Raw genomic sequence first — 23,329 nt, forward strand, 5'->3', positions numbered from 1 at the left:
AGTAGAGACAACTTTCGCCAGACACACCCCTAAAACTTGGACGTGGTGGTCTGCGTCTCTGATTGGTCGGAAGGCACGACTGACAACACCTGCTTAACTCCTTCATCCAAATTGACACCCAGACTCTGGGAAATATATCCAGCATCCATCCCCGTTCCCACTCTCACTCACTCACCCTCTCTCTCTCTGTCATCTCGGTCAATATCCAGATCAGATACCGGGGGTGACAGCTTATTATTTATCGACAAAATTGACTGTTATACCAAGCCTCGAGATGTTCATCAAATGTGCACTAGCTCTGCTGCTTTTCTCCGTCTTGGGGGAAGTGGTGGGAACGGATAACGTTGATGTCCACGAGAGTCACCCCGAGAAACCGGCGAGCCAGAAAGGACGTCTCTCCTTGCAGAACACAGGTAAGCGCATTGAAGCCGTGAGCTGTTTATCACGCTCGAGTCTCGTAAAGCTGAGTTATGTGCGCGTGGGCACGTGCTCCGCCGATTTCAACGCAAAACGCACCAATTTACATCTAATCGCGCGCGGCGCTGCGCTTTCCGATTACGGAAGAACACGATATCTCGTAAATACTGAGCACGGGGAAAGAGAAATTCAATATCTTCGTAAACTATTAATAGCATTGCACAAGGTAGGCAAAGATAGGTAATGTATACCGTGACATTTCTTCCAGGTTTATGTGCGCGTACGTGCGTGCATGTCTCTTTTCGGGTGCGTTTGTGTTTACGCACGATGTCCTCAATTATCTTTGCGCAAAGTGGAGATAACAACGTGGTATAGAGAGCATCTAAAGCGGAACTTATGGAATTTTGCGGAAACATTTGAGTTGATTTGAGTGATGCAATGGCTCTACGTGTTGCAGGAGGTGGATATAACTTAGCCTTTCTCACGAGAGCTGTAGGCAATTCTCCTATAAAGACACTATTTACGGGTTAGAATGAAACGATAGCGTTCCAGTTATTTCTGCCGGACGTTTCGTTCATAATGGGTAAGTTTGCCGACACATACTGACCCCACAGAAGGCTTGTATATAGAATGACTCAGTGGGTCACACCGCTGTGTAATTCAATGCACCATCCAATGCAAACGCAAGCGCTGCAGACAGGGGCTCCCTTTTACCTGCTCACTTCTTCAAATGCATTGAAAAAATTGCGACGCAAGCAACGTCCTGAAGAATCATGTCTCGTAAGCTGTCCGATTGATGTGCTTTAAAATCGTAAGATAGCTTCTTGAGTGCGTTTCTCTTAATATGATACAATAATCATGATCCTAGTCCTCTAGTAAGGACACACGCGAGCCCCGTTTTTTTGGGGGCACGCATGTTACACAAATACAAACAAGAAGACTGTGTTTAATTTCTTATCAACAAAGATTTTCTCTATAATACCACAGAAGGGAAAGAGCTGTACTCAATAAAGTAGTCACCGAAACCGTATGCACATTATAAAGTTTAAAACTGTAATGTGCAATTCAATAGCTACAGAGCTGTTAAACTTTCATGAACCGTTTTTGCCTATTGCTTTGACTTTTCACTAATGTCAAGAAGTTTAAATTGCACACTGTATTTTATTAACCACCGTGCATTCGGATTGTGAACAAAAACCTAGTTTGGCTCATCTCACCTCATTTGAGATGCTTTAGTTACGTTAAATGAAAGTCTTTAAATCACCATTATGCCTTATTTACCCTCTGGTTTCAGCTGTGTAACTACAAATGTTTTGTTAATGCAGTTAAAATCGACACTCACTTGGGACAAACTGGCAACTGGTCTTTTGGCATGGGACGTAATCCGCAGACACATCTCTGAATGTTTTGTAAAGGCTGCTATCCAAGTTCTGTCCAAGCATTTGCCCATACAAAGTGCCAGAATGTCTAAGCCAACGCTGGATAGCCTACATGTGGTTTCATGAGTTGATCTGATGCGCCTAAATATCAGTGCACTTAATCAGCAAATAGGACTTTTGCAGTCCTCCTCTGCAGTTGATCAGATTAGATTCATGAAAAGCTTGAACAGTTTATTTAGATCAATTGCGTAAACAGAGGATGCTCTTGAGCATCATATTCGAAGATCTCTGAAACACAATGCAACCTTTTATTCTGTTTATTGTGTCGCAGACATTCGGTGGGGATGTTTTATATTGCTTTGGTTTTCCTCTGATAATCACCTCAAGAGAGCAAGGTAAAAGCAATCTCCTCCTGCCCTATATACAGTTAACCATGCTTTGCCACATCTCATGCAGTTACTGCGAGACGCCTCGCAGTCTGATGGACTTTAATAGCATACCTTAATCGCCACAGTGCTCTCTCCGCTAAATTTGTCCCCTAAATACAGTTCTTCAATTTTCACAGGAGAAACACAACCGAAAATAGTCTTCCGCATTCATGTGCATGCACGATGCATCAAGTATATTTCTCTTTGCCATTGGGAGTCTTGGACAAAGAGACCTTTCCTTGTATTTTGTCCAAAGTTTGCAATACGTTGGTAATTTCTAATAACGGATTGTCTCCTTCTGTCTTTCATTTTGGGGCCACAGCGGAGATCCAGCACTGCCTTGTAAGTGCGGGAGACGTGGGTTGCGGCGTGTTCGAGTGCTTCGAGAACAACTCCTGTGAAATCCGGGGCCTTCAGGAAATCTGCATGACCTTCCTGCACAATGCTGGCAAGTTCGACTCGCAGGTAAGCACCGCGCAGCACGTGTCTCCCCCCACTCTCCCACGGTGTTCATATACCTTAAATGCAGCCAGAGGACGGCCTCGCAGCCAAGCTCAGCTAACTGGCATCGCTCTTAATGCAGCTCCTGTTTCATGTGGTGCAGGTGAATTTTAAGCCGAGGGTTTTAAGCTTGTAACACAGTCTTGAGCGGAGTATCTCTGCAGTCTTGCTTCTGGAGATGAAGCTTTCAAACACTTCTAACACACCTGCCTTTGATCTCTCGCTTGAACTAAAGTTCGTTTGGGTGTGTTTTATTAGAGTTGAATCTCTGCAGGAAGGGGCAGGACTGAGCATGTATATAATTCCATATATAACAATAATCACTTTGTTACACAAATCTTACAAGTTCATGATATCCAGAGCAGAAATACTAAGAGTTACGACTGCAGATCTAACAAGACTTTGTTTTACAGGGAAAGTCTTTTATCAAGGATGCCCTCAGGTGCATGGCACACGGGTTAAGGCACAAGTTCAGCTGCATCAGCCGAAAATGCTTGGCCATAAAGGAGATGGTGTTCCAGCTTCAACGCGAGTGCTACATGAAACACAACCTCTGCTCAGCTGCTAAAGACAACGTCAATGTCATGGTGGGGATGATACATTTCCAGGACTTGTTTCCTAAAGGGTAGGTATCACGCTCGACGTATCACCTTTCCGCCTTTGTTTGCAAATACCACGGCACAGGCTATACAGTTACCAGCTTGTGTGCTTCTTTAGAGCTTTGCAAGTGTGCATGTACGAATTGAGTTTGACTCAATTATCTTAGTTTGCTTTTGTTAAGCAGCAAATGTACTTTTCCATTAAGAAACATTGCGTAAACTGTGCACAATGTTTTGTCATTTATTTATCCAGCCAACGCAATTTAAGAATGTTCAATGTAGTCCTTTAGAAGCAGCTGTGAAATGCCATTTTACAGACTCATGAAAGGTTGTTGTATTTACATCGTCGCCGTATGGTGACCACCTTTCATTGCTGTTGCTCGCACTCTTTTCATTTGGCACCGAACTGGCTAATAATAATTAGGCCATGTCAGCAATAGGTGCTCTTTGACGGGTAAAACAAGACAAAAGGGATTGACATTAAAGACTCATTTTACTCAGCGTTTGTAAGTAGAGCAGCAACAGAAGGAATGAGGTTTGGCTTTCCACGACTGATCGCTATCATGCCATTTCCCTAGGCCATACGTAGAGCTGGTGAACATATTGCTGAGCTGCGGAGAGGAGGTGAAGGAGGCTATAATCAGGAGTGTACGACTGCAATGCGAGCAGAACTGGGGCGCTTTGTGCGACAGCCTGAGCTTCTGTTCGTCTATCACCACGGCTCCAGCGTCAGGGCCCTCGGGGGGCTTTGAGCGACGTCCAGGTTCCTCTCATTCAGAGGGGGAGTCCCACAAAGGCTCTCGACAGGGAGACAAGGACAAACCCGGTAAGGGTGGGTTCAACTCGCACACAAGAAGTCGGAGCCAAAGTCCTCGGCGCGCTGGGTTAGACGCCGCCGAAGATTCAAAGATCAGCGACATTCGGAGGTGAAATGACAGGATGTCACGACCACGACAGCATTAACCCGGTCGCCAACTTAACAGACTGAGCAAATGAGAGCAGATCACCCAATTCAACCCACCCACTTTGTCACATACAGTATACACACACCTGTAACAGTCATTCCAGAATTCCCAAACTGTACATTTCAAAGGGTATATGTGGTGTAGCTTTTTTGATACGACAGATACTAGGAAAGAATGTTTATTTTGTAGACGAGCAGTGCTTATATTTTAGGTCTAATGCAGCATTTCCCTTTGCAGATACAATCACTTCTATTATTTATTTTATGCTTTATGCAATGTTTGAATATAAAACATGTACATATAATTCTATGTATATCTATATTTATATAAACATGTCTAATTATATCCTCCATATTCAGTACTGATTATGTAATATAGTTCCACGAATGCTTGCTGTTGTATTAGTTACCTTATTGCACCAATAACGCATCTGACTGTAGATATGTAAGATACGATTGTTCATTGAATTGTTTGTTTCAAAGTCGGAAATGTGTGTGTAATAATTATTTGAAATACTTGATTAAATTCAAGCTGTACAGGATTAAAGTCCAGGTCTAGCACATGCAATGGTTTGTGCTTATTTGATGGGGGGAAAAAAGTGACAAAAGAATGTCTGAAGTTAAGCTATTGGTCCCTGAGAGTATTACATAGGGGCTTCACCACAAAACAGACTGTGGCAAATGATACAGTATATAATACATAACAATGTCCAAATATACTAGCATCTATATATAGGAAGTTCAGTTATATATTAAGATGTGTGCTTTGAAATATATTAAAATATAAACGCAAGTATCCTAGAATACTGATTATATAATTTATGTGTATGCTTCACATTGCCCAAACCGACTCAACTTTAGAGCACAAAAAGCCGGCCTGCCTGTGTTCTGACCAAGTTTACAGATGGTCACTGATGTTTCCAAGTAAAAGTTGTTCTCTCAGAGCCGCTGAAAAGACCCAGAAACCAGGTTCCGGTCGTCAGAAGGAGCTCAGGATATTACTGACAACGACGTCTATGAATGCAATGTTGTTGGTCGATTATTAGGATGGTTGGAACTTATAGTCGGTTTACGAAGACACGATGGCTTATGTAGTCGTGCTATTCGTCCACCTAATCATGACAGTAGTTAAATTGACCAATCATATTTTTTATTTACTCAGGAATTGTTACGAGAATGGAAGGAAATGTGTGTAAATCTATTTTAATGGCATTATAGATTCCATGTCCATACAGATAGCATGTGTTTCAACTGTTTTAGAAAAATAAATACTAAAGCTCATTTTTGTAATTTTGGATTTTTTATTTCAATGACGTAAAATGCCTCAGCTTTAATGTAAAGTGGACAACATTGTTTGTGCTATGACAACATCTATATATTTTGACATTTGTCATAAATCTAACATATAAAAATATTTTTACAACAGTTTGAAGCGCTTTTCGAATTATTTAACATAACATTGTATCAAAGGATTACAAATTTCCTCTTTTAAAATTATGAAATTATCTGCATTACACTTCCAGTTACTTTCTCAAATTAATTAAAGGGACAGTTCACCCCAAAAACAAATTCTGACATCATTACATCACTTTCCAAATCCAAATCTGTGCAAATGTCTTTGTTCTGATAAACAACTGAGAAGATATTTGGAAGAATGCTTGTAACCAAACAGTTCTCGGTCGCCATTGACCACCATGGTAGGAAAAATGACAATTGTAGTCAAAAGTGCCAGAGAAAATATATATTGTGCTCAACTGAGCAAAAAATTACTTAGCAAATTTTCCTAATGTGTTGGTCAATTGTGTATAAGAACTGTTTGGTTAAAAGCATTCTTCCTAATATCTTCCTCAGTGCTCATCAGAACAAAGACATTGATTTACACCAACAGGGTGATGAGCCCCAGAAGACTACACGGACATTAACCACAGAAAAACTCAATCCAAACATCCACGAAACCCCAAATGTCTAAGAATCTGGTTGCTCAACATCAGTGTTGCTTAGGTCCATGTTAACTATAGCCAGCACTGATAATCTGATGAACGTTCCTCTTGACTGGCACATTAAGCCGCCAGGACGTGTGGCATGAGGTTGGCGCCGGGCTGAGCTTCAGCACTGGGAAAGCACTGGGAAAAACGCTCTCTCTCTCGCCGGAGTTGAATGAGACCACCGCACCGTAAACAAGCTCCCCTACACTCTGGCTCAGACTCTCCTGTCATAGGGCTGAAGATCTATAAACAGGCTTTATGAGGCCCTGGTGGCTGTGGTCAAGCAGCAGGCGAACCAGTTCTCAGGCTGGGGCACTACACCTAATATATGACAGCCGAACGCCACAACAAAGTGGCCATTCTGAATGCTGATGAATTTACTGAGCCGAAGGTGTGGGTGATCTGGTCAAGCGTTCAAAGACTTGGGCTTCCAGAGATCCCCGGAGGCCAGTTTCGGAGATGGCTGGCATGGTGCACTGTAAATTTCATACATTATATTACAGCTGTACTCTGTTCATTATGACTAAGACATCATAAAGTCTCTGTGCTGTTTCACAGAGGAGCCCGCTGCCAAGCTACCACTATTTTCCATCTGAAAAAAGCAAGAGATGCTAGGTCTCACTCAAGGTGAAATGTTTACCTTTTAAGGATCTATTTATATAGTCTTTATTTGTTTGTTAATTTTTCATCTTTATTTAGTCTGTTAACTTGCACAAGGCCCAGGATGCAACGGTGGCTGGAAGCAAGAAGGAATGAATATGGAAATGTATCAATAGCCTAGACACTTGAAAGATAGGCACAATAATTAAATGAAATAATTCACCAATAGAATTCAATTTTGAAGCCTATTTAATTTCATTAATATACTCGTATGCATCACTATACATTTAAAATAATCACGGCACTTTGCTTGGACAGACTCTTTCCACGAAACTGAGTATTGCTGCCCTCTAACGGTTCTATAGTTAATCGCTAGTCGTTTATATCAAATTATTGTAGAAATTATTGTAGCAAAATCGAGAATTTGGGGACATTTGTATTTGTTCTGTTTGGTATTTGTTCTGCTTCATATTGAGAGCAAATGTTACAAACAGCCTTGTATAAATAGGCCATAATACGTGGTTCTTTTGGGCACATCTGATGATCTTTATTAAATAAAGTGCTATATCTGATTTCTACTGGTGCAAGAAAAACGAGATCGGGAGAGTTATTTTGTCTCCTTTAAAAAAGACTTTCTTGTACACTACATAATAATGCATTAAACGGTAACCCCACCCAAAAACGAAAATTCTGTTATGAATTACTCATCCTCTAGTTGTTCCAAACCTGTATACATTTCTTTGTTCGGTTGAACACAAAGACAGATATTGTCGGATTAATGTTAGCAACCAACACTTCTGAAGCACCACTGACTGCCATATTGGGAACTTTTTATTAGTAAGTTTTTAACTTGTTCCTACTATGACAGTCAGTGGTGCTTCAGAACAGTTGTTTACTAACATTATTCTAAAATATCTGTCTTTGTGTTCAACCGAACAAAGAAATGTAAACATGTCTGAAACAACTAGAGAGTGAGCAATTCAATTTGTTGAGTGGAGTATCCCTTTAATGCGTGAATTTATCTGCAACTGCAGTAATATCTAATCAGCCAGCAGGGGGCGCACACAACTCAGGGAAATGGAGCTGAAACGTAAAGAAACGTTCACGCATATACATTTTTTTAAATTAATGCAAAGAAATATAGCAAAATCAAATAACATATTATATAAAAAATATTCGTGTAATAATAAGTATGATATTGTGTATTTTTGCCAGAAGTCTTAAAGGTTGTATTATTTGGGAATATACGCCGTCTCGTGCTTTCCTGAACAGGGAATGGTCCTCGGGACACTGACTGTCACTTGTCCAAAAAACAACTTATTCCACATCCAGAGGCATTCCGTGAGCACAAGTGCCGGGAGCTACCAGCTGCAAAAGTCCTTTTTAATTATGATTAATTTAGAGACAAACCCTTTGAGAAATGTGAGCATATGAACATCGTTTCAATGTGAGCAAGTAGTCAAAACTATTCCGAGACATCCAAAAGAAAACGGGTCATCTGACTCCCATAGGGAGCAATCATGTTACTCTCTGGCCCCGACTCATCCGCTGCCAAATCTCTGAACGTGAGTTGACAAAGAAAACTGTTATTCCCTGAGAAAGGGAAGACAAATGATGTGATGACAAAAGGCACTAAATATTTTAAGGATTCATTTATGTTAGTTTGCCCAATTAAAATTTCTGCATAACCTATTTTCAACATAATTTCATATGTTATCATATTCTGTAGCGTTTATGCTACAAAGTCGAATTCCTGTATTGAAAGGATTTCTTATTGAATTAGACTAAATATTGTGATAAATTATTGAATTGGTTAAATACAACACTTTTGAAAATATTGTTGCAGCTAGTCGTAAAAAAGTGTTATTAAAAATGTTCTTCTTTCTGTTTAAACAGCCTTATATTTAATAGACACGTTTTTACACTACAAAGAAGCGTTTGTGCAATAGAAAGGTAATGTCCTTTAATATAGATGACGACTAGAGCTTTCTAGGAACCTTTATTTTTAACAGTGAGTTTTTTGTAGGCATAACACAAATGGCTTATACTGTGGCCTAATGTTTTAACCAGAAATTAATACTCTTTATTAATATACATTATATTTAATGTATGATAAATGCTTAGATTTGAACATCAGTTAATTTGACACGAAAGGTGACCGGGTGTTGTAAGAGTATGCACCAGTAATAAATACACAGAACACAGATTTTTAACATTGCTTCTGTGGTTATCGAAAAGGTTAGATATATATATAGCGTAATGCAACAATAATGTAATATATAAATAAGCGTTTGAATAACATGTAGGGCTCTAATACAATTGAATATTTTAGAAGATATGCATGTGACTGTTTCACTTTTATTTTTAAATAACGAATGTCACATTTTTGACTCGTCAGCATTAGTTTGTTATTTCATTATTTTTTAGATGACGACAGATTTAGTTGCAGATGGCCTAAATGATTTTCAATGTGAAGTAACGCTTTGGCACGAGGAAAAAACGATGATAACGACAACAATGAAAGGCGCCATTAAAGAATCATTTTGGTTAATGTCGCAACTGCCACGTCCTCAAAATCGTGCCACATTTAGCACCATTATTTAAACCCTGCAGATCTCCCGACGTGAGCTTCAATCTTGAAGGTGTTAAATTTGGTTGTGTGATTGACAAGGATGAAGCGCGGCGGAAAGGCTCATGCTGGTCCTGTTTTCAGTATACGTCCTCTCATCACTGCAGCAGGAATGACTCACTTAGATAACACTCGTCTCACCCCTTTGCCCCATCATTTCCTAAACAGGTCGGCCTACAGGAAGTTTTCAAGAACGCTTATCCAACTCTTTATCTGCTCTAAACGCGCTGTTGAAAGACAAAACTTTAGATGCAGTTTCTCAGCGCGGGACGTTGTGTCTTCTTCTCTCGGCCATGTAGCCTGTCATAATATTTATTTCGGAAGTGCATCAAACAAGACGAATTATTCCACACCGCATCGACCATCTCTGTTTCTGAAAAACTTAGTAAACTCTCCGAAACATTTGAAAGTTTTCGCTCCATCCGTCATGAGGGATCGTGTCCCTAACTGTAGCGGCGCTCGGGGAAGAGATGGTTAATAAATCATCTTGATAAAAAGCAGTTTCCATAAGCTGTGCAGCCCGTTTACTTTATTTCGCCAATTATTGCAGCGATGGACAGGGGAGTGTTGATTCGCTCACACAGAAAAGTGCTTGCGTTCATTTATCAGAAACGCCTATCCTGAGACTCAGACGCACAGATTTTCTTCAAAACTATAAACACGAAGCTCTGGAGCAGACACGGGCACCATTTACTCAGCATTAACTGTTACAGATAAAACAAACGATAATTCTGTCTGTCTCCTCTGCACAAGCACGACCGATGACTAATACCAGCTCTCCTTTCCGTCCAGAGGAACGGCACCATGTCCTTTCACTTGTTGCCAAAAAAAGAAAACCGAACTACACTTTACATTAATGTGGTCATGTTACGGTGTCATTAAATCTATGATGAACTAAGACTGTTATTTATGACCTTTTCACTGAAAGATCACTTTAAACAGACATTTTGGGCCATCACAATGTTCTTTTAGTAGGCCTATTTGAAATACACGGTAATGATAAAGCTTAAATATCCACTTTACCAATTCCCAGTATATCTGTATTCTTCTCCTTTAATGTGTCGTTTGGGGATGTGCTTGTTATCAATTGCTGTTATTATAATCTCAAATAAAGTGAATGAATCCTTTTCTGCTGCATTGCGACAACGCAAACTTGCGAAAATTAGAAATATTTCAAACTAAACTTATTTGTAACATTCACCCACAAAATAATTTTCAAGTATCTGGCTATGACAAGTAAAAGGTGCCCTGCGTATCACACGCGTACAAAGGCAACTTCCGGTATACGTGTCTATATTTTAGATGAATTACCACGTGTCCCTCTTCTGCTGCGGCTGTTCGGCGTGGGTGGGTTTCTGGTTTGTTGTCATCTGTTATCACGTCTTGATAACAAACCCAGTGGCACCAGAATCTTTCAGTGGTAGACAGTTGGGTTTGTCATTGGAGGTTTCAGGTTCCAGCAGTGGCACTGTCTAATGCCCTGGAGGAAACTCTTCCTTGGCCTGTAGTTTCCCTTTGGATTAAGCAATTAACCGAAAAGCAAACAAACCGTGCGCAATTTTGTGCTGGAAGTGTTGGAAGGGCCTTTCGCAACCTATTATTAGGTGATCCAGAACGGACATCTTAAAAATGCAAGGACTTTTCCTGCATCTTAGCACGAGCAAATACGGACAACACAAACGCTTAAAAATGTGACTTCGTTTGGATTTGGACCAGCCTTACATTCTAAGAACATTAAACACAATCTGATATTTTTTCTATAATTATTTTATTAAACGTTTCTAGTGTGTTCTAAATGCATGGACGAACAATTACGCACAACACAAATCTATGCCTAAATGTGATTTCCTTTTAATTTGGACTATACTAGGCCTATTATACATTGTAAGAACTTTAAACACAATCTGATTTTTTTCTATAATTATTTTATTAAAAGTTTCTATACTTGGAGGATGTTTAAATGCATGGAGGAACAATTACGCACAGCACAAACGTAGCCCAAAAATGTGACTTCGTTTGGATTTGAACTACACTATAGGCCTACTATTGCATTGTAAAAACTTTAAACACAATCTGATTTTTTCTAGAATTATTTTATTAAAGGTTTCCATAATTGTGGGATGTTTTAATGCATGGACTTGTATGGATAGGCTGTCTAACAAGAAATGATAATATAATGCGTCACTAAAATGTATCTGGCCAATGAAACGCTGAGAAACGGTTTTACTCGGTGTTGACCCCGCCCTTCGGCCTCCCTACAGCATGCCGTCACTGCGACCTACCTTAGACCTCAAAAGTGTGTTATGAGGGTTCTATTAGAAAGATGAAAGTGCGTATATACCTCCAAACACAACAGATTATCCCCATTCATTAAGCGGCTAGACATCCAGATAAATGCCAACTGGGGGACAAGCTGAAGAGGACTCTCATTAACCATGGCAATGTTTTCTAGCCAGATGACTTCCACTCCTTTCTCAGTGCGGGACATACTAAACCTGGAGCAGAATCAGGAGGACATCGTCTCCTTGGACATGTCTCAGCGGCTGGACAGTAGCCTTATTCCTACATCATCCTGCATGCTGTCAACTTTTAAACAAGAGCAGTTCATGGAAATGCCATCCGGTGCCTCACTTTTTAGCGAAGACCTTCAGGAGGACAAAGCCAACAAAAACGGCTCTCTGAACTTCAACACCACTGCCTTTTATGGGAAGAATTACTTAGAAATGGAGTATGTGAAAGACGCAAAGACGGATGACACATTTGAGGAAAAAGAGAAAAAAGGTGATAGTTTCTTATTAAGGATAATCTTTTTAATTAAATAGAAATAGCCTATCACTTAGTTTAATACAGAGGGAAAATGTTCTAATCAAACCGTATTTACATTTATAAAATAATATGTGTTGTTAAAAACTACAGGTCAGTGTGTCTTGGCATTTCGTATTTTGTCGTTTTAATTTCGTCTTGTAACTAAAGGCCTACAAACAACGTAACGCCTGTCGTGCGTTCTCCGTTGGTTTGGATTTATCATATCACTTCCATCTGGTCTCAAAAATGTGATTTTTCCCACAGACATCAGCTCTCAAGAAGATCGAGCGAGCGAGGATCTTAAACTGGAGGATCCCGACCGTCCCAAACAGAGGAAACGAAGGAAGCCGCGCGTCCTCTTCTCTCAAGCGCAGGTGTACGAGCTCGAGCGACGCTTCAAGCAGCAGAAATATCTCTCTGCTCCCGAGAGAGATCATCTGGCCAATGTGCTCAAACTCACCTCCACACAGGTGAAAATCTGGTTTCAGAACAGACGCTATAAGTGTAAAAGACAGCGCCAGGATCAGACCCTGGAGATGGTGGGCATCGCCCCTCCAAGACGCATCTCCGTGCCTGTTTTGGTTCGAGACGGGAAGCCCTGCTTGGGAGACACGTCCACTTACAACACCTCGTACAATGTGGGAATCAATCATTTCACCTATAACGCGTACCCGGCGTTGAGTAATTTCCCGAGTCCAGGCAACACGAACTACTCGTGCAACTACCCATCGAGTATGTCGACCATCCCGTCCTCGCAGTCAAACAGCAATTACATGAACTTTGGAGTTGGGGACCTAAATAACGTCCAGGCATCATTTCAGTCCAGCAGCGGGGTATCATCATTACATGGCATCCGGGCTTGGTGAAATGCACGATACAAGACGAACTGCATGAGTTATTTCAGTATTATTGTGACTATTAATGAAAGTTTACTGAAAGCAGATCAAGTCTGGGATGATTTTTGTTTGTTTGTTTGTCTGTTTAAGCTTGCTTTTAAAATGGTAGATGGTCAGATACAAGTTATACGTTCATTTTCACGCTTTGATATCTCTCTAAATAACCTGCTTGCACTTGAGTTAAATTATGAAAAATCAACCAGAGAAGATGGAGCCTATTTATGATTTCTGCACTCGATATATTATGCGCCCCTTTCAACCTTCAAATCGGGGAAAATTAAAAAGTTTGTAACTTTCTTTCTTTCTTTCTTTCTTTCTTTCTTTCTTTCTTTCTTTCTTTCTTCGTTTTAATTGAAGGTCGGAGTTCTTTGTGTGTGTAACATACAGGCTGAAACTTTATCATATATCAAAAAATAGCACGTTACAAAAAGTATGATAATACTTAACTCCATATTAATGCATTTATTTTCATTGTGCAAATTAACAGAATGCATGTAGATCGCATACATAATACGGAAAAAACTGTTTTATTATTAATTGGTCTGTGCAGGTTTGATTTGTATTTTTTTAATAATAAAAAACTTTGCAAGAATGTATGCATTTATCATTTCGTTTGTAGGCAAAAGTATCAGTAACATTTTAACATGAAATAATACAACTATTATTAGAATTATTATTATTTTATTGTTCTCATTATTAATATTGTTGTTATTAGTAGTAGTAGGCTAGAAGTAGTTGCAAATAATTAAACTATATATCCAGTAATTCGTATTTAGGCGTAGGCTATTTGTACAAATATAAAACGTTATAAAAATAATAGCTTTTACCCACAACAGCCAAATAAATACAACGCACATTAAGTTTCACAAGTACACGCCACAAAACAATTATCGACGCTTTTTAAAGTTGATTATCAGTTTATTTAATACTTCACTAACCTTTAAAAAGCTAAAAAATATATTTGTATATTTAATCATTTTAATATTCAAAATAATGCCTAGAGAAACACTTAGGACCTGAAATAGGCCTAATACTGAAAACGATGCCAAATGGTAAATACTTTTTTAAACTCATTATCCGGATGGATTGATTTGATGGGTCTTCAAAATAATACTCGTTGACCTCCAGTGTGGTCTGGGTGAGAAGTTTGGGGTCTTTGCTATGACTGATGGTCCAGTTAAGAGCACCACAAGCTGAAGATACCACTTTAAAACTAAAGCAATGACTACACAATTTTTTGTGAAATGTAGAATAGATATCAACATACATGCATGATTTTCAATTTTTTTTTAAGATGCTCTATCAGCTCTGATTGACAACACAAAAGTGCCATGCTTAGTGTGTAGAATTGAACAATTTGCTTGACATAGAGAGGTAAGAGTGCACGGTTGTGCGTGTAAAGACTTGTATGAAGGAGGGAAGGAGATTCAGATTTGCTGCCACTTCAAATGAGTAATAGATTGTCCTTGTGCATCTCTCTGGCCTCTCCACACATATTAGTAAATACAATTCCCAACAAAGTCCGAGCAGCATCTGCATGCATGCTTTGCAATACCGCAGAGGTTACTTACCATATAACTATAATTTCAAGTCAAATACGAGGCCACTGAGAGGTAGAGAGAAAGGTCACACAGTTACAATAGTGGCCCACTCTTCAGAGGCGTTGAAAAGAACAAGTCAGATAACATAGACACACATCTCTAAAAATAACAGACCTTGTCCTCCAGCCACAATAGCGGGAGAATGACAGAGAGAGAAAGGTAGAGAGAGAGAGAGAGAGAAAGAGACCAGGGATGGAATAATCAGCTTTTCCGGGTCTTATCGGAGGAAAGACAGGGTTGCATGCCTCTTTATCAGCAGAGCTCTGATTATGGCAATAGCTTTTCTAAGCTTTTCCCCCCTGTGATACACCAGTTCTGTCCTGCCCAGCATAACAGCCGCTGCTTCATCGCTGCCCAGGATGTGAGTTTAACTCACCTAATTTGCCTGTCATACCGTAGGTGTTCATGTGACAGCATCCAGTTAGAGGCATTCACATGGACAAACTGGAGGGCTATAGCTACTACGTCAAGGGTTAAACTTTTTAGACATGAATTAAGCCTTGTCTATAACAGAACAAATATATTATGTGCTTTTTTTCTTTATATTTTGCTAAAAACAAATTGTTCATTAATTTTTTTTACAGTACCGAAAATTTGCAATAATGTAATCGATTCCAACAAAAATTCATAACATTATGACTATTTGACTTTGAACAAAAACAGTAATGTTAGAGTAACATGTTTTTTGTAATGAAACACTGGAAATTTGGTCATTTAAAACTACTTAAAATAGTTAAAACATGATGTCACCAACAAGTTCATTATACATGCATGATTTTAAATTTTTTTTTAAGATGCTCTATCAGCTCTGATTTAAACACATTTAGCTGCTTTTAAAGAGCCTTATCTATAATTGCACAGCTTAAATTAAGTCATATTTATAGATAAATGCAACAATGTTCGTAAATAAAATATGTTAAGAGAATGAAATACAACCATAGTTACAGATTTACCACTAGATTTTCTTTTTTGTGGTGACATCTCAGTCTGTGCTGCCCCGTGCAGTTTTAGAAAAAAAAGCTTTAAAGGAATAGTTCACTTGAAAATATGACGCAAGAGGAGAATTTTTAAGAATGTTGACAGATATGTCATTATTGGGTGAACTTGCCCTTCAAGGTGTATTTCACTTCTTTTTGAAACAATGTGGATATTTAGCAGTCATCACACTCACAAGAAAGGGAACAGTCTTTTTTTCAGAATGTATATTACTGTAGCCAAGAAGAGAGCGAGAGCCAGGAAAATAAGAAGCTTATCTGTAAGTTCCCGCCGATTGTACTTAATGATGAGTTTTCGGCCTAGCTGTATGGTTCCTGACATAGCCTTAAACTCTTCGTGGGTTTCCAGCACTGTTCTTGATGAAGTTGCTACACGAAAAGAAACCAAGTGTTGACCTTCACACATAAGACTTCAGTTTCTTCATGCTCAACATATTATTCAACTGTCAATGTTTTATTCGCAGTCCCTCTTCATCCAGTCTTTAGATCTGGACTCACCTAGTGTGCCCATGGCCTCCTCGCTCTGCTGAACCTGCTGTGACATCATCCGACTGATGTTCATCAAACTCTCTGTGATGTCACTGGAGGTCTGAGCCAGACTCTCTTTTGTCATTTTTCTGATTATGTGGACAGAGATTTTCGGCTATTAGAATAACCAATATAAAAGATAGCATTTCAAAAGGTCTGCTGAAAGCGTATTAATACTTACCTATGCCTTACAGACGTGTTCTTTGAATTTAACAAATCTTCTTTCTCCAACTGATCAATGGACAGTTTAGAGGCAAGATTTGCCTTTCTCCAGGCCGTCTGATTTCTGCAAAAGGAACATTGCTCATTTGAGACGCAATGCATGCTCTTCCGTGCTTTTTAAATGGTGAAAAGCAATGCATTTACAAATGTGTTACACCACAAAATTGTGTATTAATGAACTCAGGTTAAGTACTGAAATAATAAACAGAACTACATCAGATTGTGTAACGTGGCAGGATTACCTAAGCATTTGCTTCCGATGTCCTTCAACTTCATTGAGAAGGTCCAGCTTGTCAGATTCTTTGTCTTGTTCCTTCCCCATTTGCTCCAAATCCTGTTTTTTAAAAGCGTCACTTGTCAATATCAAACCGCCTACAGACTTCAGTTTGTAATAAAATCACTATTCAACAAATCTGTTTCTTACCCGAATCCGCAGTCTAAGGTTGTTGAATTTCTCTTTCACTTTATCATTTAAATCTGTCAGTTTGCTTTGTGGTCCTGTACATTCACTGACATCCTGCAATTGTAACAATTAAACACATAAATATATGTATATAGGTATAATGATGGATAGAGGAGGGAAAACCTTACACAATGATGTGTAAACAAATCAAACACTTTGCATTACTTAACACTAGTGCGTCAGAGCAGTAACTGAATGCAGAAATGTCATTTATTTGTTAGCTTTGTGTGTGCGAAGAAGATGCTCCCTGTGTAATTCATTCATGTCACCAGCCTAAGGTCTTATTTTATAAAGTGACAATAACATGATGGTATATTATTTCAGCTTGAAAAATGTGTAAAGCTCGACGTTTTAATTCATACCTGAATTAAAGCTTTTATTTCTAAATCATACTTGATGATTTCTTGTGAACATATTCGTACGTGAACATCTGCAGAAGCTGCCATCGCTGAGTACAGACAACGCCGATGACTTCCGGCCCCAAACCGAGTGAGACTTTCAAAATAAAAGCGCACAACAAATACAATTATGCACAAGTGACAGCATTTCTCAACACCATCAACGAGTGCTACTTATTTTATTTGAATAATACATTTATTTCATTATATTTCTTTATTTATATGCAATACCATTCCACTATAAAATAATATATAAATAACATAATTTTATACAAAATAATATGTAATGTTGGTTATCAAAAATAATACGTTATGCGACGTGAATTGCTGCAAAATAAATGATGCATCTACGCGCTTAAAAAGTAAAAAGAACGTCACATTCACAAAAAGTAAGTTTAAACAAAAAGTCTTGTTGTTTTGCGCCCTCTGCTGTTGATGATGCTCAAACTATTTCAAAGCTAGAAATGATTAGACCTGACCTGCACCTGGAATAGTTGTTAATTTCTTTTTTAAATGAATTTCTTTGGCCCGATGGGGGGTAACAGATTGAAGTGTGAGGTGCACATGGCCAAGTTTTATTTCACTTTTGAAACACTCGCTTGTCATGTAAAATGAAAATGTACGAGAACAATGACCGTGGAGGTATAGTGTGAAGCATCCCGTGTAAGTCTTGATGTAGTCTTGTTGTGATCTTGAGGAGTGGCAGGCAGCATTTGTTCAGCTTCAGAGGATGTATCCTGCGCTACAGGTGAGGCGCGCAGTCTAGAGCGCAAGTGCGCAGGAGACACTTGGAGAGCAACGGTATGAGTAACATCTCTGCGCGTTGGGTAAGCGCTTTATTGAACAATGCATTACAGAATAGCTAAAACAATATTACATTTAATAACTGGAAAGCAATAACGTTTGTAAATTAAGTCATTCATGACAAGGGATCTGTTTCAGGTGATTGTTCTAAGCAATTGAAATACCCTTTGACGTATATTTATGGCTTGTCGTTCTTTTTATACAGTTAATTTCTCATTTCTGAAATAGTTGTAGTTGAAAATAGAAATAGTTATTTATTATGAATCGCTGTGTACTCTTTTAACATCGGCCTGACTCGTTGAAGGACACAAAGACAATTTTAACTTGTTACCACGGTGACGAAGTGTAGGCTAATTCTAATTTTACTGCTGTAATTCAGGAATGGTTAGTTGAATCTGCAATGAACAGTCATTCGCATTAATTGAGACAATGAATAGCATGTTCACCTTTTAAAGTAATTTTGGACTAAATTTGAAATGGATATGGAAAGTTTTTTATCAGATTTATCGTACAGTCAACTTAATGTTTGTCATTTCTTTGATAATGTCTCTTGTTCTTTATCCAAATTAGATTTTGGAATCAATTTGTGATGTTCTGGAAGTTGTCATTAAAGTTCGGGCAAATAGTAATCGTATTTGATGGAAGAGAACACTTCTTGAATTCAAAATGTAAAATATAAATGTACATGTTTGCTGATTTCGAAGTACTTGGGTGGAGTAATGTTTCTACTTCAGTAATGATTTTCCATAATGAGGAGCCTGTCTGAAGGGATTAGCTTCAGCATTCAGTAAAAGGATCTGCATCCGTGGGAAGTGCTATTTGTCTAGCACTTAAAGTATGACTTTTTTTGTATCCATGATGAGAATTCACGAGGCCCAGGACAAATACGAGAGTTTTGAGTACATGTATGGTTATATAGCAAATAATTTACACAGTTATAGCAGATGCTTTTATCCACAGCACAGTGTTTGCTATACTTGCCTGTGTACAATGTCATGCCTCCTGTTGCTATAGCTTAGTAAAATAAATACACATGAAAAGTTGATTTCAGGATTATAATATTTACTTTTCAGCTGGCTTGCATGCAATTCGGTTCATTAATAAAACAAGTTAGCATAAACAGATACTCCCTTATGTTTTTAGCGAATGAAGTCAGGACTTTTTAGAGTTTACTTTCCTTACTCATGGTCATGACCGATGTGCATTTTGGGCTGCACGAACAATTAAACTTTTTAAATGATCAGGATGTATATCCTTAATGCCTTGCAAATGGTACTTTCTTGCACAAAATGTACTTCCACCAAAGCAACATACAAAAAAAAAGTTAAAAACACGACATTGAACACATTCAATCATAAAGTAAACGCTGATAAGTCAGATAAGGGCTTTGAATAAGTAGAACATTAATGACATAAAATTTCACCTTGTCCTTTTCATGTAGGTTCACATGTTTGTAACAAAAGCCTGTATGATTTAAACATAATTCGGACACTTGACACCACACTCCTTTCCTCCAATGTCAGTTTTCGGAATGAGAGGAATGCAAACATCAAGATTCTTCAGAAAGACGTCAATGCAAGATATGGGTTTGGATTTTCCTGCACAAATATAATCTCATTGTTTTCCCCTCCAGCTTCATTCCACGATGAACATCACAACATTCACTCTGAATCTCTCCGGTTTGATTAATGGGACAGATGTTCCTGTCACTGGTCCGGACACATGGAGAATGGCAATGATTACACTTTTAACAGTCCCACTGTCTCTCATCACCATCATGGGCAACATCCTGGTCATGATCTCATTCCGGGTCAACCCACTCCTGAGGACAGTTAGTAACTACTTCCTCTTAAGCTTGGCTGTGGCCGATGTCATTTTGGGAGCCGTTTCCATGAACCTCTACACTACCTACATCCTCATTGGCCGATGGACTTTAGGAAACCTGGCCTGTGACATCTGGTTGGCGGTGGACTATGTGGCAAGCAACGCATCCGTTATGAACCTGCTGGCCATCAGCGTTGACCGCTACCTCTCTGTTATGAGACCTCTGACGTACCGGGCAACTAGAACGCCCAGAAGAGCCACAGTGCTGATCGCGCTGGCGTGGGGCGTCTCATTTGTGCTTTGGGCACCAGCCATTCTGTTCTGGCAGTATATCGTAGGTGAAAGGACTGTTCCGGAAGATGAGTGCTCAGTGCAGTTCTTATCTCAGCCCGTGATCACTTTTGGAACAGCCATCGCTGCATTTTACCTGCCAGTGAGCGTCATGGTAGCGTTGTACTGGCGGGTGTACCGTGAGACAGAGAAACGCTCTCAACAGCTGGCCGGGTTGATAGCCTCACAGGGGAGAGACACTGGAAACACATCTCAGGTGGGCCTACATGAAATGGTTTAGACGGTTCAATTTTCAGATCTGTTTTGATTTTTGTTTATACTGAAACAGCATGTTGGGTAATATATCTTGTTATTGGATTCAAGATTGTATACACGCATGTGTATAAACTATTCACTTCTTTTCAACCCATTGCTGGTGGATAAAACCAAACTGGGTCACTATTGACTACCATAGTAGGAAAATAACTACTATGGTAGTCAATAGTGCCCCATTTAGTTTTAAGACAGGACTATCAGTTTGCCCTACCAGTGACGAATAAAAGGAATGTTGACAACAAACAAACATTTTTGCAATACTTTGGGCACACAATTTATCCTGTCTAACAAAACGTCTGATTCTTTTTGTGATTTATTTCTTCCAGAGATCTTGTACTGATTCCAGCAGCGTTGAAGATGTCAGATTGCAGACAGACGAGAGCCAGCACAGCAAGAAAACAAGAACCATCTGTCCCACCATCACCCACCAAACCGCAGCATGGTGGAAGAAAAGAGAGAGGGTCAAGATGTCCAACTCAGACACAACACACAACCATCCAAAGATACACGTTTCTCAAATACCAGATTTAGATGACGACAAATACATTCCACTCGTTCGCATGGATGAGACGTCAGTCCTTACCGTACATGTTACGGACTGTCAATCGGACAGATGTCTAACCACAAGTAATGGTACATCCACACAAGCCCGTTCTCCTCCCCTGACCACAGGTCCACGCTGTCGGAAAACTCGAACCTCGTCTCTGATCAGGGAGAAGAAAGCGGCCCGGACCCTCAGTGCCATCCTTCTGGCTTTCATTGTAACATGGACACCTTATAACATCATGGTTCTGGTTTCGACTTTTTGTGATGACTGTGTTCCCGAGGGTCTGTGGCAGGTGGGTTACTGGCTGTGTTATGTCAACAGCACAGTCAACCCCGTCTGCTACGCGCTCTGCAACAGACACTTTCGGGTCACGTTCAAGGCCCTGCTGCTTTGTAGGTGGAAGGAGCAGAGGAAGGGAATCAGATGGACCCCGACAGGAAACGGCTGATTTATTCCAACAGCTGGATTCTCGATGCATTCAATGGGCAGTTCAGCAATGATTGACCTGCCATGAGTTCAGTAGAATCACTCAGTTTATTCAAGTGCATGTGGATTCTCCAGGATCCAAGAGATGCATCAAGTGTATCCTATGTTCAGCTTTGTCTACGCATGTGAAATCAGAGTTTTCACAGGGATGGTAGCAGTCTTCGGGTTTCTCGAGATTTCTCGGCACAGCTGAGAAACACAAATGTAGCATTGAATCAAGTATTTTATTGTAGTGCAAATGTCAATAATTAGTTCTCAAATCTTGTATAGTGATCGCAGTGACCACATTATGACATGATGTATATATAGTCAATTTTGACTTTTACTATTAACATTTTTAGCTCACATTGTATATTTTTATAATTTTGATAGATATTTTGTCTGGAGTACAGTAAGTTATGCCATATCTTTCTTGTTTTAAGCATTGTCACTTAATATTTTTTTGGAAAACAAAACGTTAAATCTTAGGTCATTTTGCTTCTCAGGTAGTTGTGTCTTGATTTAAAAATCTTAAGATATTAGTACTAGTGCTTAACCTATAATTCACATAACTGATCATGTTTTTCTTTGTTAAAACTTTCAATTTGATTGTGTACTCTTGAATTTCACTACATAAACTCTGACTTTATTCAGCCTCGGAAAAAAAAATCTTATTTCAAAATGTACTGTAACCCACTGCTTCTTGCAGTATGTGTTAAATATGATTTAATGAAGATGTTTTTATTTTATTCTGTGAACTACTAACAATATTTAACCAAATCTCAAATAAAAATATTGTTTATATTTGCAGAAAATGAAAACTGGACAAACAGGTCAAAATAACAGAAATGATGCTGTGTAAAGAAATGTTTATATTTACTTTTAAGCAATACAACAGTAATGTTTGTACATGTATTTAATAAAAGATAACCTTGTTTTTCATCCTGAGGTTTGATTTTATTGAAATTTAGACACTGGACTTAGAATGGCCGCAATACATCTAGAAATGTTGATTTGAAATGAAACGTTTGAGTGGTCTCTTAATTCTTTCTGCGGCTGTATATGAACCTAAAGTCATGATTGATTCACATTCATATACCAATATATTTATAGTTATGTTGAAAATAATAGCAGTCCAACATCACTAAGCAGATCAGTCACTGTTTTTGCTGGAAATTATATTTCTATATGGTAAATATTTGACTAGAGGTTTAGTAGAGTAATTGAAAACCACTGGACCCAAAAGTCATGACATGCATGCTGCTAATTCTGTGTAATTGAATCATTCATTGAAAAGGGTGTGTTCAAAATAACAGCAGTGTGTTTCAATCAGGGAGATAAATCATTCTGTGAAAAAACTGGTGTCAAACAAGTGGCCCTTATTTAAGGACGAAGGCATCAAATGTTGTGCTGTGCGTTTCTCTCTGAAAAACTGAGTCAAATGGGTCATTCCAGATATTGTTCAGAAGAACAGAGTACTTTGATAAAAACATTGATAAGAGAGGGAAAAACAGAAAGTGCAGAAAATGATGGTCTGCTCAGCTAAAATGATATCAAATGCTTTAAAACGGCAACCAGAAAGACGTGAAATTCGAATGGATCGAAGACTGGCCAATGACTTCCATGGTGATCAAAGAAAGTCTGATGTTACCTGTGAGTACTGTAACAATTAG

At 39.0% G+C, this 23,329-nt stretch overlaps 4 protein-coding genes across 4 annotated transcripts; 3 read left to right on the forward strand and 1 right to left on the reverse strand.

Moving 5' to 3' along the window:
- Positions 1-274: 274 nt before the first annotated feature.
- Positions 275-4,850, forward strand: stc2a (stanniocalcin 2a; the record flags this gene model as incomplete). Its single annotated transcript, XM_079479488.1, has 4 exons — positions 275-413; positions 2,547-2,689; positions 3,139-3,350; positions 3,903-4,850. 4 exons carry the CDS (start codon positions 275-277, stop codon positions 4,252-4,254), a joined length of 846 nt encoding a protein of 281 aa, XP_079335614.1. The 3' UTR covers positions 4,255-4,850.
- A 6,973-nt stretch (positions 4,851-11,823) lies between these two features.
- Positions 11,824-13,790, forward strand: nkx2.5 (NK2 homeobox 5). Its single transcript, XM_079480624.1, has 2 exons — positions 11,824-12,283; positions 12,572-13,790. Exons 1-2 carry the CDS (start codon positions 11,938-11,940, stop codon positions 13,171-13,173), a joined length of 948 nt encoding a protein of 315 aa, XP_079336750.1. The 5' UTR covers positions 11,824-11,937; the 3' UTR covers positions 13,174-13,790.
- Positions 13,638-17,488, reverse strand: bnip1a (BCL2 interacting protein 1a). The gene is made up of 6 exons (XM_079480625.1): positions 17,375-17,488; positions 16,974-17,066; positions 16,792-16,883; positions 16,509-16,613; positions 16,298-16,416; positions 13,638-16,168 (listed from the first exon to the last, which is right to left on the reverse strand). Exons 1-6 carry the CDS (start codon positions 17,456-17,458, stop codon positions 15,972-15,974), a joined length of 690 nt encoding a protein of 229 aa, XP_079336751.1. The 5' UTR covers positions 17,459-17,488; the 3' UTR covers positions 13,638-15,971.
- A 403-nt stretch (positions 17,489-17,891) lies between these two features.
- On the forward strand, positions 17,892-22,597 carry chrm1a (cholinergic receptor, muscarinic 1a). The gene is made up of 3 exons (XM_079480455.1): positions 17,892-18,237; positions 19,848-20,585; positions 20,971-22,597. The coding sequence occupies exons 1-3, from the start codon at positions 18,214-18,216 to the stop codon at positions 21,637-21,639; spliced, it is 1,431 nt and encodes a 476-aa protein (XP_079336581.1). The 5' UTR covers positions 17,892-18,213; the 3' UTR covers positions 21,640-22,597.
- The last annotated feature ends 732 nt before the right edge of the window (positions 22,598-23,329 follow it).

This window comes from Barbatula barbatula, assembly GCF_947034865.1.
Source record: "Barbatula barbatula genome assembly, chromosome: 18".
Lineage (NCBI taxonomy): Eukaryota > Metazoa > Chordata > Actinopteri > Cypriniformes > Nemacheilidae > Barbatula > Barbatula barbatula.

Bases quoted from the DNA above. Each gene is read 5' to 3' on its own strand.
- nkx2.5 (XM_079480624.1), top strand. From the start codon at position 11,938: ATGGCAATGTTTTCTAGCCAGATGACTTCCACTCCTTTCTCAGTGCGG. The intron at 12,284-12,571 runs GTGATAGTTTCT...TTTTTCCCACAG, and splicing joins TGAGGAAAAAGAGAAAAAAG to ACATCAGCTCTCAAGAAGAT.
- bnip1a (XM_079480625.1), bottom strand. From the start codon at position 17,458: ATGGCAGCTTCTGCAGATGTTCACGTACGAATATGTTCACAAGAAATC. The intron at 16,884-16,973 runs GTAAGAAACAGA...TTTAAAAAACAG, and splicing joins ACCTTAGACTGCGGATTCGG to GATTTGGAGCAAATGGGGAA. The intron at 16,169-16,297 runs GTGAGTCCAGAT...CTTTTCGTGTAG, and splicing joins GGAGGCCATGGGCACACTAG to CAACTTCATCAAGAACAGTG.
- chrm1a (XM_079480455.1), top strand. From the start codon at position 18,214: ATGAGTAACATCTCTGCGCGTTGG. The intron at 18,238-19,847 runs GTAAGCGCTTTA...TTTCCCCTCCAG, and splicing joins GTAACATCTCTGCGCGTTGG to CTTCATTCCACGATGAACAT. The intron at 20,586-20,970 runs GTGGGCCTACAT...TATTTCTTCCAG, and splicing joins ACACTGGAAACACATCTCAG to AGATCTTGTACTGATTCCAG.